The 13646-nt window shown below is 38.9% G+C and overlaps 1 protein-coding gene across 11 annotated transcripts in view; it reads left to right on the top strand.

Annotated features, from left to right (window-relative positions):
• SOX6 (SRY-box transcription factor 6) overlaps nucleotides 1–8172 on the top strand; it is a 374241-nt gene extending 366069 nt beyond the window's left edge. For all 11 annotated transcript variants that reach the window (XM_054827505.1, XM_054827506.1, XM_054827508.1 and 8 more), the window contains one exon: nucleotides 1220–8172. In XM_054827505.1, coding sequence (XP_054683480.1) covers nucleotides 1220–1523 — 304 coding nt within the window. In that variant the 3' untranslated portion in view covers nucleotides 1524–8172. The remainder of the gene's footprint in view (nucleotides 1–1219) is intronic.
• Nucleotides 8173–13646: the final 5474 nt, after the last annotated feature.

Below are 13646 nucleotides of genomic sequence, written 5' to 3'. Positions count from 1 at the left end.
ATTCAGTGTTACATCTAAAGTATGATGGAGATTCTCGTCCTTCAGACAAGTTACATCCCTTCTTTTTCTCATAGCTTTACTAAAGGTAATGATCCAGAAATAATATGAGAATATTTGTATGAGTATTTTAATATAGAAAACATGTTATTAGTTAATTAACTCAAATGTAAGAAGTAGATTTAATTAATTTGTAGCCAGTAAGAGCTTGACCAAGAAATGGGTTCAGCAACCTGACCTTTACTCAGCAAAGCATTTGAATATACATACATCAATGTAAGAGACACTGTGTACAACTATGTGGAGTAAAGCTTGTTGAATTGCTTGAGTGGCAGTGATATAAGCCTGTTTTAGTTGAAGTGTAGTATTGCTCCAGCGTGCTTAAAATTACACACACATGAAAAAGACAACATTACATAGAGCAAAGTTAGATATCAGAAAGTAAGATATGTCAAAAGTAGAGGTAGTGCACCCTTAATTGATTCTTCCCATGTATTTGCATTGTCAAAATAAATCAGATCTGACATTGGGTCCTCAGGAGGAAGTCTTAATTTCTGTAGACTGTCTGTTAACATAGAAAAAAGAACATTTGTCCTTTTTTTTTTTTTTTTGGAAGTACTTTGCTTCAAAAACTCAGTCTTACACATTAAATCCTGAAGAACAAATGGCATTCTGATCATGGATTTACATAAAAATCAAAAGCCAGCAATAAAATATCAAAAGTATTTCTAAGTGACGTAGGAGTCTTCCTAGCACTTAAATAGTAAATTACATATTCACAGTTAGACAATGTTACTTAGTCACCTGTCTGCCATTTTAGGTACTTACAGGTAATCTTGAGGTCTCCTCATTAACAGCAGCTCTTGTCAGGAGTTGGAGGATTTAGATTTTGGATACATGGTGTCTGCAGTAGCAGTAAGGCATCACACAGGTGCCTGAAGCCTTTTGAGGATTTCTCTCCAAGTGCTAGTTTGCAGTATGGTTTCAATAAACACATAAAATACATGAATCAACGACTGGTAGTTACTAAACAGTTTACTCTGCAGTTGTCCTTGGGGGGAGCTAAGATGAACCAATACCGTATGGCACCGGACTGTGAACCCCAGAGGAATGCATGCAGCCTTTCTAGGAAACCACCCGCTTTTCTTTCATTTGGACTTGCAGAAAGTCTTCCCTCCTCTGAACACAGGAAATCACGTTCCCCTCTTGTTTTTCCTTCCAGACAACAGCCTCAAATTCCAATTACCACGGGAACGGGGGTTGTCTATCCTGGTGCTATTACCATGGCGACTACCACGCCATCACCTCAGATGACATCAGATTGCTCGAGCACCTCTGCCAGCCCTGAGCCCAGCATCCCCGTCATTCAGAGCACTTATGGTATGAAGACGGACAGCGGAAGCCTTGCTGGAAATGAAATGATAAATGGAGAGGATGAAATAGAAATGTACGAGGACTATGAGGATGATCCCAAATCAGACTATAGTAGTGAAAATGAAGCCCATGAGGCAGTCAGTGCCAACTGAGGAGTGTTCACAGAATTAAAGTACTCAGACTCATTTGGGTTTTTTTGGGTTTTTTTTGAACAAAAGTTCTTAAAGAGCCTGCATGCATGTGTGGCTCCTACAGTTACATCAGCAGAATGGTCTTAAATGTTTCTTAACGTGTGAGACAGATTGTTTCCCTAATTTTTCATGAACTTGGGTTTTTTTGTTTTTGTTTTTTTTTTAACTTAGATGAAGACATGTATTAAATATCAGACATCAGGACTTGAAAACTTATATGAATCAATAGCTGTCTTACAAGTCTTACCTTTTGTCTTTTTCCTTTTGGATGCTGATAAAGGTTTAAGTTACTGTTTTAGATGGGGGTTATACATTCTCACTCAGGTATGCTGTGCCAGCCTACAGGTTGTGAATGTGTTTTTATTCTGGATTATTTTAGAAAACAAAAACTGCAGATTTCATATTGTGAAACAGAACAAGTCCACAAATGTGCACATCTGTGCATCATAGCTTGTCTTTAAAAAAGAGTCTCTGAATTCCATTTTTTTCCATATGTATAGCTGAACTTCTGATGTGCCAAACTTTTCATAACTTTTGAATCTTAACATTTAAAAAAAAAGTCTTAAAGGAGACACTGTAAAGTCTTAGACAATCCTTTGGCATCTTAAAAAAATTATATATAAAACCTAATTTTTTCCAGAATATGGTAAAGTACTCAGGAATCTGGAGACAGGATATTCTTAAGTAGTGAACATGGTTGCCATAGTGCATGTGCCCAATTGCTTTTGCCTCTTGATGTGCCATTAGTGTGAAATTTTAAGTAAGCACAAAAGAGCGATCACCAGCTACGGACAGGCCTGTCTTAGCAGTGTGAGGCCACCTCTATTACATTCTCCACCCCTTTGCTTTTAACCCTTGCATTCAGTCTTAACACATTTTCTCTTAAATAATTTATTCATTCCAGAATGTCAAGGGTCCAAATACTTAATATTTATTTTTAAAAGTACTGTTGGTGGCATTACACTTACAATTCCTTACTGATATTTTAAAGAGCCCCTTTTTTGTCCTCCCCTAAATTACACAGGTATATGAAAATAAAAGTGTACCTGCTACTAAAACGAACATGGTATTTATAAATGAGAAATTCAGTTGTTCCTGTAATAGTGTATGTTCAAGGAGCACTTGGAAACACTCTGCTATATGTAACGCAAAAAATAAAGTGAGTACTTTTATATGTACATACAGTACAAATATTCCTTAAAAAAAATGTGTTTATAGTTATAAACCTCTATACTTAGACAGCAAAGGCAGATGTAAAATCCAAACTGCATGTAGAGTCCACCATGATGAATCTTTAGGGTCTGTAGAATCCTGCATTGAACCATGGCTCTGTACATCATGTTCTTGTTGTCACCTGAAGGAACTGCTTGCTACTTTAAGTATTTATGCAGTGATTTATATGTGAGACTCCTAGTGGGGGAGGGAAGGCCAGACAAATATTTGACTTGCAAAGCTGGGAAAATGGTGCATCAAAAATATTTATTGAATATTAGTCACATGGGAGTGTGAGCCAGATCTTGATGAATACTTGTCAGGTGCTTTGGGATCTTTGGATGTAAGGTGCTATAGAAACTAAAATTTGTATTTGCATTACTACTGGAAACAATGCAATTGCTAGAGAAAATTCTGGGAAATACAGGAAAGAGAGATTCAAAGATTACAAATTTATTACATTTCAGAGACAGAGATAAAATTGCCTTTATATTTTTCCCTCACACTCCACTCCTATTCGCAAATACATCACTGTATATATATGCAGATCCAACAGGCCTGATGAATATATGTGCTGAAGCTCCTCAACTCCCTCAGCTTTTATTTTGAATTGGATATGTTCAGCACATTGGTGATAAATTCAGACTCAGGCTGAGAGGTATGAGTGGGCCTAGGGCAGCTCCTCTTGAAGTCTGTGGGAATCTTCCCACAGAGCTGAACGGGCTTTCTTTTGGGCCCAGCCAATGACAGAAGTATAGCGTTAATGTCGGCTGTCCTCATGCTATCATCCTATCTTGGAGAAATTCATGTGAGGTGCAATGACAAGATGCTGTATCTGGAGCAGTCATTTTCCTCATAGCCCCACTAAGACCTATTTGAGCAGAAATCACCATTGCTGCCACTGTAGGAATCACATTTAAATGTGCGAGAACAACCCCCAAGACAAAGAAGCTTGTTCAATTTACAGGACAATTTATAAAGATAATGGCATAGAAACACAATGGTCAAATTTCTCTGACCATTTTGTAATTTGGAACAAAATGCTATATTTTTAATATTTATTTAAATGTGTTCTGAGTCCATGTCTAATAAGCAATAAACTGGTCTAGCCAAGACTTTAAAGGCATATGCTGTGTCGTTAGCTGGTGAGCGCCCTCTTTAAGCTGGCTAAGGTACTGATAGAAAGTGTTTTTTGTTCTTACAATTGCTTGGGAATTTGAACTGGTTTTAGTACATTCAGCTCAGATTGGGGGGGAGGATACCATTATTTCCTAAAAAAATGACTATTTATTAATGTCTTACATAATTCTCCAGTTAGAAGTATCTCTCCCTCCCCCCACGTCACTTTTTTTCTCTCTTGCTCTCTTTTTTTCTGGTTTTGTTGCATAGGTAGAATGCTGTATTGCTAGCATTGTATTTTATGTAATTATTTTTTTGCACAAAGGCAAACATTTAGATTAGTTGGTTAATTTTTTTTAATTTTATGACCATGCCAAAATAATATTCTGCAGGCTTGTGGAGAACAAAGGACTGTTCTTTAGGACTGAAACTTGATTTTGCTTGTAGTACAAAAAAACACACACTCACAGATGTTGTTTCGTAAGTGTTATAAGCACTGGATATAAATGGTATTTTTTATCACTTCTGACTAATGTGAAACTGTTGTACAAAAACTACATGAACAAAAGTCATCTGTTTCGACTCGTGTGGGCCTGCCTCACAGTTGCCGGATTTGAGTCATTTTTATGTCTTGTTATTTCATTTATTTATGCAAAATACATGTATGTATGAACACTTTGTTTTAGCTCCAGCCCTGCCTCAGTGCTGATGCTCTGTACGTTAAAGCCACATTCTTGAAAATGACTGGCTGTTCAGGAATCGCCAGCCGGTAAAAATTGCATTTATTGGCTGGGGGAGTGGGAGGAACATATTTGAATCTGAATTGTGCATATGAGCATTTTATTCTATTTATTAGCCGACATTGGCTCTAAAATGTCAGTAGAATTCAAGGAAGGACAATCATAAGGATAAAAACCAACATTTTTACTTTATTAATCGGAGCTCAAAACAAAGTTTTTGATGAATTTACCATCTCATTTTAGAATTTTTTTAAATTGTGTAAATATAACATAGGAAATAGAATTTTATTTTTTGTTCATGGATACTTAGTGAAGTATAAGTTATGTATTTACTTTTGTTCTATATCAGTGTATGTTGGTCCATATTAAATGCTGACAAGTCACTGTACCTCATGTAGATGCTGAATTTACACCCGCAGTGTGAGCGCAGTATTGTGGACCTGTAGCTGGGACAGCAAGATGCCTCACTTGTGCTCTCACTGATTTTTAATAGCATATTCCACAGACACAGAATACTTTCTTCTTTTCTAGAAAGTTGATACATTAAACATACCAAATTTCTGATACATTTGATAGGAAACACAGTCTTCTGAATCCAAGTAAAACTGATGAGATATTTTGCTTCGTAACAAGAATGGCATTTGGAAGTCAAAAGCATATCCCTGGAAAGATTATCATAAGATGGCCCTTGCAATGCAGTCAAGACTTAATAATATCAAACCTTTATTTTCTACATTTATTAAATCATGTTACTGTCATATTAGGCTATAATACCAGGGGAAATTGTTCACACAATACACGAAGAGGACTTGTAGAACTGCTTTTTAATCATTCTGTTTGAGCCCCCCCCTTAGTAACTCTGACTGAAAAAAATAACAACTCCATTCAGGTAACGTGCAAATATAGTAATACTATTTTCTCTGTGGACAGTTTATTTAATTAACAGATACGATATATTTTCTTTTTGGAAAATTATAAAATGCTTATTTTCAAGAGAAGAACACTCCCAAAACAGTCTGATATCAGCTAGAATAGTTCACTTCATATTTCATAAAAATGGAAGATAAAAGTCTTAATGGAAACAGAACTGCTTGCCAGGGTTCAGGTTTACATGGAGGAATGACTCTGACAAAGTGGCCCAATTCTGTTCTGCCCGTATGTTTGGGCATCACCATTCGGCTTGTGAAACTGCCTACTGAGAATACACGGGATCACAATGTGCTCCTCAACCAGTGTACTCAGGTGCAGCATGAGGCAGGGGAGGGCAAAAGATGGGATTGCTCCGGGATGGGAATGCAAAACAAACAGCAGCATTAGTCACAATAAATACGATACCCCGTGCAAAGTGTACAGCAGGCAGCTGTGGGCAGATCCTGCTCTGAGTGCAAACACGACCATCCCCCTATGCAATCTGAAACGGAGTCCTCTCTCTGGGTTGGCTTTCTGGTTTTGTTTTTTTGGTCATATCAAAGGCATGGCATTTCAAAATCATTTCCTAGCAAAACATACGACAAGATTAACACCCCCATCCTCCCCCAGCAAAACACTTATCTACCTGCTTAATATTAAGTGTGTTTGTACTTCCATGGCGGTCATGAGGACCAACCAGTAAGGCGCTGACGTTAAGCGGGGCAAACTTTGCTGAGCCAGGGCCACAGTGCGAACAACTGCACTGGAGATGCAGCCAGCAGAATGTATGATAAAGTTCTTCGTGTTTTTATGAGAAATTAATGAATGGGCTTGGACCCTTGGTGTTTTGCATGCTTTTTTAAGATTCAAGTTGGCACTTAAGCATGTTCTTTTAAAAGAGTAATACTATATGACCTCATTTGATCTTTTACAAAATACTCTTTTTCCTTTAAAAAAAACTTCCCCCAAACCTTTTTTTTTTATATAACCCATTAATATCTGTGATTTTTCTCAGATCAAACTACATTTTTGATATACTGTAATGTCCTGCTACAGAAGGGAAAAAAATGTATATGCAAACAGATTTCATTTTAATCCATCGCCCTTTTTTAACTACCAGATTTGTTGGAAATGGTGACAAAGAAGTATTCTGAGATTTCACACACTGGGTAAAAAGGGGGTGGGGTGGGATGAACTGGGCTAAAGGAAAACTTATCAAATTGGTATTTATGGCAATATGAAAGCTATAAAGCAACTTAGTGACATGGCTTGCTTTGTAATTTCCGCTTTCTAAAAACCACAAGTGAGGTCCTTGGTGCTCTTGGAGTATGGGGAATGTGCAAATATTTAACTGTTTGTATGCTGCACATTGCAGACCTGCTAGTGTGCATTCTCCGTTTGTCTTCCTTTGTCATTTGTGTTTTGCTTTCTAGAAAGCAACGTTTTTTTTCTTGTACCCTTTCTTCAGCTTGTAGCAAACTAGAATGCTTAGCATTTATGTTCATTCATTATTGTATTTCCCATGTAAAAATTTTTTTATTACATTAAGACAAGCTTATAAGCTGTTACTACATAACTTATCTTACTGTAACTCTTATTTCCTGACATTGTAATTTGTTTGTGATGTATATTGTGAGATTGTACTCTATGTTAATTTAATCAGCACAATTCACTGACATGCTGGACTGACATGCTAGCTGCTGTTTCAAATTGTAAAGTTTGTGTAGAGCTGTTGGGACAACTGAGACTCTCTTGTCAAGGTACTATGCTTTGATTCCTATAGCAACACTGTGGGTGCAGCTCTTAATGGCGAGGGCTGCTCGTTGGACACCCACTGGCTAACTTAATGGGCAGGTTTTCTTTGTAGAAATTCTATATACAATGCAGGTACCTACCTGGGCCCATGGCCGGTAATTATTTGGGCGTTTAGAGGAAAAACTAGTGTCTATTGCTGCTTTGAATATGTTTTAAAGTCTGAAAATGTAAATAGTTTATCAAAAAAATCTTGTACAGTCCAGTGTAAAGTTTTTAAATGAACTTAAAGGTTGCCATCACATCTCACACTCTCCTCTTGATACAGTAAAAAAAAAAAAAAAAGAAAGAAAAAGTTTGCTAAGGATACTGGTTTAAAAAAAAATATGTTCTCAATTTAAAAAGGAGAATAGTTATTCTTAGCTCTGCTTCATTGCATAAACAGACTTCTTGGATTTTGTTGTGCAGTATTGACGTGAGGTAAATTAAATATTAAATAATCTTTCAGTGGTACTTTTAAGAGTCTTCTCCTCCTCTGCCTCAGTTATTAATGGAAAAGACAAAATTGAAAGACACTGTCCATATACAGTATGCTCTGGTGTATGTTGGCACCTTACCTACATGTTTCGGGTGGGGGGATTTTTTTTTTTTTTTTTTTTTTTGCACAAGGTGCTTTCCTGATATGTTAAACATGTCATCTTTGGGTGATACAGTATATGCCATGATAGGGGTTTAGACCCCTCAGGGGAGTGTCTATAAGACTGCCTATTTATGCTCATTTACCTCAAGACTGTCCTCTCTACCCTTAATCTATTCACCATCACTCCATCTTTTGTACTGCTGTTGACACTTACAAATTAAAGATAAATTTTGTTTTATGAGATGTGTGTGTGACTTCTTCTATGCATCCCTTATTACTCCTTTGAAGTTAGCATTAAAGATTGACCATGATGAGTTGATGGACAGAAAAATGCAACTAGTCCTGTTCAGCTGGCCTCCTTTAAATTTAGCGATTGAATCTTCCAGCTCTTAGGTTTCCCCCATGTCTTTCCATTCTACAAAGGCATTTATCAGCCTCTGAAATCCATTAACACCATATGCTGTAAAAGACAAGCATGATAACCAACCTAATTTGATAATATTCACTGGGCACCATCAATTTTGTAAGCAGGAAGTGTTGTTGGTAGCAACATAATCTCAGAAGGATTTTTATTGAGTAGAAATATGACAAAATGGTTCACATTTCTTCTTTCTTCGCCTTCTTTTTTTCTGCTGCATATAACATTAGACAAACTAACCAAGGTTGACAACAAAAAAACCTATAGTTGCCATATTGCCATGTCTGTAAACTGCTGCTATTTGTGTATTATGATTGGCTTTTGACTTAGTAATTAGTCATGGTTCTCATAGGAAAAGAATAAATTACATTGAAGTGTACTGTGCTCTAATGTAACAGAACATTTTGATTATGCATTACACCAGATTTCAGCCTAGTTTCAGTTACTGCACAACTCTGAAACATCTAAGTGTGAAAGAATCCTTACTTCCCTGGACAGAGCATCATACATGAAATTATTAAAAATTACATACTGCGTTATGAATCTATGTGATGAAATACTTCAGGGTCAAAAGTTGATGTAATGAAGTTGCAGACCAACATGTTATAATGGATAAATAAATAAATATTGACTTGTGCAATTTAAGCTTTGGTTTCTGGTAAGCAATCAAGCAGTCAAACCGCAACACTAAAGCAGTCTTGAGGAGAAGGCAGCAAAAACCCCTGTATTTCTGCTACTGAATCTACAACCGTTTGACAAAATGTGGCAATGGCCATACCATAAGTTTGAAAAACAGAATCAGGTACCAGATCAGAGTCAGTCCAGCTTAAGCTACTAAGGAATAGCGTACAAAATGTCACTGCTTCTTGCAGCAGTAAGAGACAAAATGTTTATTTGACACCTATAGATGTCAATCTAAAGAAATACACACAAATTACCATGCAGGACAGGGTGCTGTCTCCACACATACAACAATCTTCTGGAGAAGGTAGTATGTGGGAGTCCGCAGAGCAGTATGCGTGTTGCTCCTTGTGCCGAGTAGCGTGCCCAGGACAGATGGGTGGCCATGCACAGGTACCATCTGGTTTCCTTCCCTGGAGGACAGCACCTCTGACCAGCTCAGTCATTCTGGCTTCCCTGCACTAGCCTTGTTGTCACTCTAAATGGCCATCTTAGCCTTCAGAAATTTTACTAATCATACAGTGTATGCATCAGGTCACTGCAAGAGAAAGTCACTTCTCTGGCACCAAATGAGTGACAGAGCACAACCAAGATGAGAAGTGAGGTGTTCCTGCTGCTCAGGTCTATTCTCCTTCCCTCGGACACATTTCTCCCTCTGGCCAAGCACTGAAATGCAGCCTCAGAACACAAACTCCGCTCACCAGCTGCAGTGCCAGGTTCCTTGGGAGCCCTTAGGACTCACTGCAGTTAGGGGTTTTCAGGATTACAAGGTTCGGTGCGATGGTCTGTCTCCCCACTGGGTACTTGCACTGGGATTTTCCTGTGGCAATTAATTGCTACCGCAGTAGCCCAACAGCAGCAGCTCGCACAGGATGGGGTGGGGGGAGAAAAATAGTAGTTGATTTATTTCTTTAATATATGGTTTACAATAGAAAATATGAGCTCCAGGTTGCGTCTCTTGAGCAGTTAATGACCAGCTGGGTTAAGGGCCTTCAAATACTGCCATTGGTCATTAACTGCCAGGAAGTATCCTTCCTGTCATCCATTATTGCTTAATTGTATCAAGACCCACTACAGTGGAGGACTGTTAAATCTGTGGATTAATTGGAATCTGACCCTTAGTAGTTCTAATAATATCAAGGCCGTTGCAGGTTAGCATTTGGGTTCTTGACATGACAGTCCATAACACATTTCTTCAGGGCTGTTCTGCTTTATATTAATGCCTATTGGATGATTGACACAGTAAAACGTAATTGCTCTGTAGAAATCACTGTGGTCAGTTGTATTGAAAACTATTTAGGAACACTTCAATTTACTTTGACACCACAGACTTTAAGAGCTTCTATACTTGTATTGAAACCTACTTAGAGGTCTGGTTGCTGTTGTAGCTTATCAGCAAAGGATCACTCAGTAAGAAAAAAGGTAATTATTATAGTTTTAAATAATCCTCAAATAATCAAATTAAAAAAGAAATCCATATTGATTATTTGGGTAATTTTTGCCACTCTTCTGGTTAATTAGCTACTAGCAGGACATGTGAAGAAACCAACTAATAATTTTAAATTAGGTTTCAAAAATGGATGTAATCTCAAAACCTGTAAATGTGAAGTACATAAACCTCTGACTCTTGCATTACTTCCAGAACATCCAGCTTTAATTGTATGAATGAGGTACCTCACACTTCAGACACATGACTAAGCTCCTTCTTAAGTCAGGCCACACAGAGTTATATTTGGAAATCAGGAAATGTAAATATTATGCTGTGATCCACAGACATGCAGTGAGACTCTAGTCCACAAGACACTACAATCAGCAAGTGGAAAGGTATCTCCGCAACCAAGACCCCACGATGGCTAATAATGTGTTTATAGCTATTGTATGTTCAAAATATAACTTTGTCACAAATAACCCACAAAATTGAAAACACAATAACTGTTCTACTGGGTAAGATTACTAGCCTACCTAACCTGGTAGCTTTATGTTCAGCAGTGGCAATAGGAGATAGTAGCAAATAAGAGCATCTCAGCCTGGCCAACATCTGCAGCTCATCCTCATATTCCTCAGCATCTACAGTCATTGTGTTGGGCTGCTAATGGGTACAGCCCTTTCCTAGTCAGGAACACGGTGTAGTATTTTGGTAGATGGGTTGATTGGGGGTAAATTAGCAATTAAGTTTTCAGCCTGATCTTTCAGTGAACGGCCTTTACAAGAAGTTTTGCAACAGCTCTATTTATTCTTTTTAATGGAAGAAAATCGGAGAATCAAACCAGTCAGTTTATGTACAACTGAAACGTCAAGTCCATCACAGAATCATAGAACAGCTTGGGTTGGAAGGCACCTTAAAGGATCATCTAGTTCCAACCACCCTGCCATGGGCAGGGACACCCTCCACTAGACTAGGTTGCCCAAAGCCCCATCCAGCCTGGCCTTGAACACTTCCAGGGAGGGGGCAGCCACAACTTCTCTGGGCAACCTGTTCCAGTGTCTCACCACCCTCAAAGTAAAGAATTTCTTCCTAATATCTAATCTAACTCTACCTTCTTTTAGTTTAAAGCCATTATCCCTCATCCTATTACTACATGTCCTTGTAAACAGTCCCTCTCCACCTTTTTTGCAGGCCCCCTTGAGGTACTGGAAGGCTGCTATAAGGTCTCCCCAGAGCCTTCTCTTATCCAGGCTGAACAATCCCAACTCTCTCAGCCTGTCCTCACAGAAGAGGTGCTCCAGCCCTCTGATCATCTTCTGGACTCACTCCAACAGGTCCATGGCCTTCTTATGTTGGAGGCCCCAGAGCTGGACACAGTACTCCAGGTGGGGTCTCATGAGAGTGGAGTAGAGGGGCAGAATCACCTCCCTCGACCTGCTGGTCACACTTGTTTTGATGCAGCCCAGGACGTGGTTGGCTTTCTGGGCTGCAAGTACACATTGCTGGATCACGTTGAGCTTTTCATCCACCAAAACCCCCAGGTCCTTCTCCTCGGGGCTGCTCTCAATCCATTCTCTGCCTAACCCATGTGCAGGACCTTGCACTTGGCCTTGTTGAACTTCATGCGGTTCGCACGGGCCCACCTCTCAAGCCTGTCAGGGTGCCTCTGGATGGCATCCCTTCCCTCCAGCGTGTCGACCACACCACACAGCTTGGTGTCGTTGGCAAACTTGCTGAGGGTGCACTCGATCCCACTGACCATGTCACCGACAAAGTTACTGACCCCTGAGGAACACTGCTTGTCACTGATCTCCACTTGGACATCAAGCCATTGACTGCACCTCTTTGAGTGCGACCATCCTTTTCCACCAAGTGGTCCATCCGTCAAATCCACGTGCCTCCAATTTAGAGACAAGGATGTTGTGTGGGACAGTGTCGAATGCTTTGCACAAGTCCAGGTAGATGACATCAGTTGCTCTTCCCTTATCCATCAATGCGTAACCCTGTTGTAGAAGGCCACCAAATTTGTCAGGCATGACCTGCTCTTAGTGAAGCCATGTTGGCTGTCACCAATCCCCTCCTTATTTTCTATGTGCCTTAGGATAGTTTCCAGGAAGATCTGCTCCATGATCTTGCTGGGCATAGAGGTGAGACTGACTGGCTTGTAGTTCCTCAGGTCTTCCTTTTTTCCACCTAACCCAGTAGTTTTATGTTCAGCAGTGACAATAGGAGATAGTAGCTAACGAGAACATCTGAGATCATATGATCTTAGGATGCTAAATTTCTCCTATTTTTGGTCATATGACCTCCCATTTTTTGCAGGATCGGGTTAAAACTTAACAGAACAAACTTCATTCAGAAAATCTGGAGAGCGTCGATTTTAATGATCGAATTATTTAATCACAATGAAATATCTTTTATTCAAACATCAGGAAATCCACACTTGATGAAGACTTAGTTAATTCCACTAGAATAGCTGCAGCTGTTGGAAAACCAAGGGATAAGTGCTGGAGAAGGAAAAAGACATCCTTTGAAACCTACCCACCCACACAAAAAGAAATGCAAATCTTTTGCCACATGTTGAGAGAACTTTTGGAAAAACCCTTATGTACAAACTACCTATTTCTAGGACTGTGACTGTAGAGATTAGCAAGCTCTTCTAGTTTTGAGAACTATAACATGAGTTGAAAGAAAAAGCAGTGGATAGTTGGTGTATATGATTTTATCTGTATAGCTTCTCCTACGGACAGAGCCTGCAAAATCCCCGTAAACACTGCTTTGATTTTATATGATTCCAACTACATGAGGGACATACTAGATATCCCAGCAGCTTTAGCTTACTTTAAGAAAAAAGGGCTTATTTTGAGGAAACCGAGTAAGTATGAATATTGACATTATGCTATTTCACTGAGCTGCAGTAATCTGTACTAAGATTGGCATCGCTTCATTTCTCCCATGCATACATGTATGCATGTGTAATAGTTTATAAAAGATTAGTGGCTCTTTTATCATATGATAAAGTTTTTAATGATCATTTGCTGTATTTGCAATTTATCAGTTATTTAAAGTGGACCTCTAAAATTACAAAATTATGAGCAGATTAATATAATTATCAGAAATCACCAGCTCCTTCCAGCCCCTCCTGCAGTCAGCGGGGAAGACTGTTATGGTAGGCAGCAAGACTGCA

Source organism: Grus americana, chromosome 5 (genome assembly GCF_028858705.1).
Source record: "Grus americana isolate bGruAme1 chromosome 5, bGruAme1.mat, whole genome shotgun sequence".
NCBI lineage: Eukaryota > Metazoa > Chordata > Aves > Gruiformes > Gruidae > Grus > Grus americana.
The sequence above is the reverse complement of the archived record's forward strand: the minus strand, read 5'-3'. Positions and strand labels throughout refer to the sequence as shown.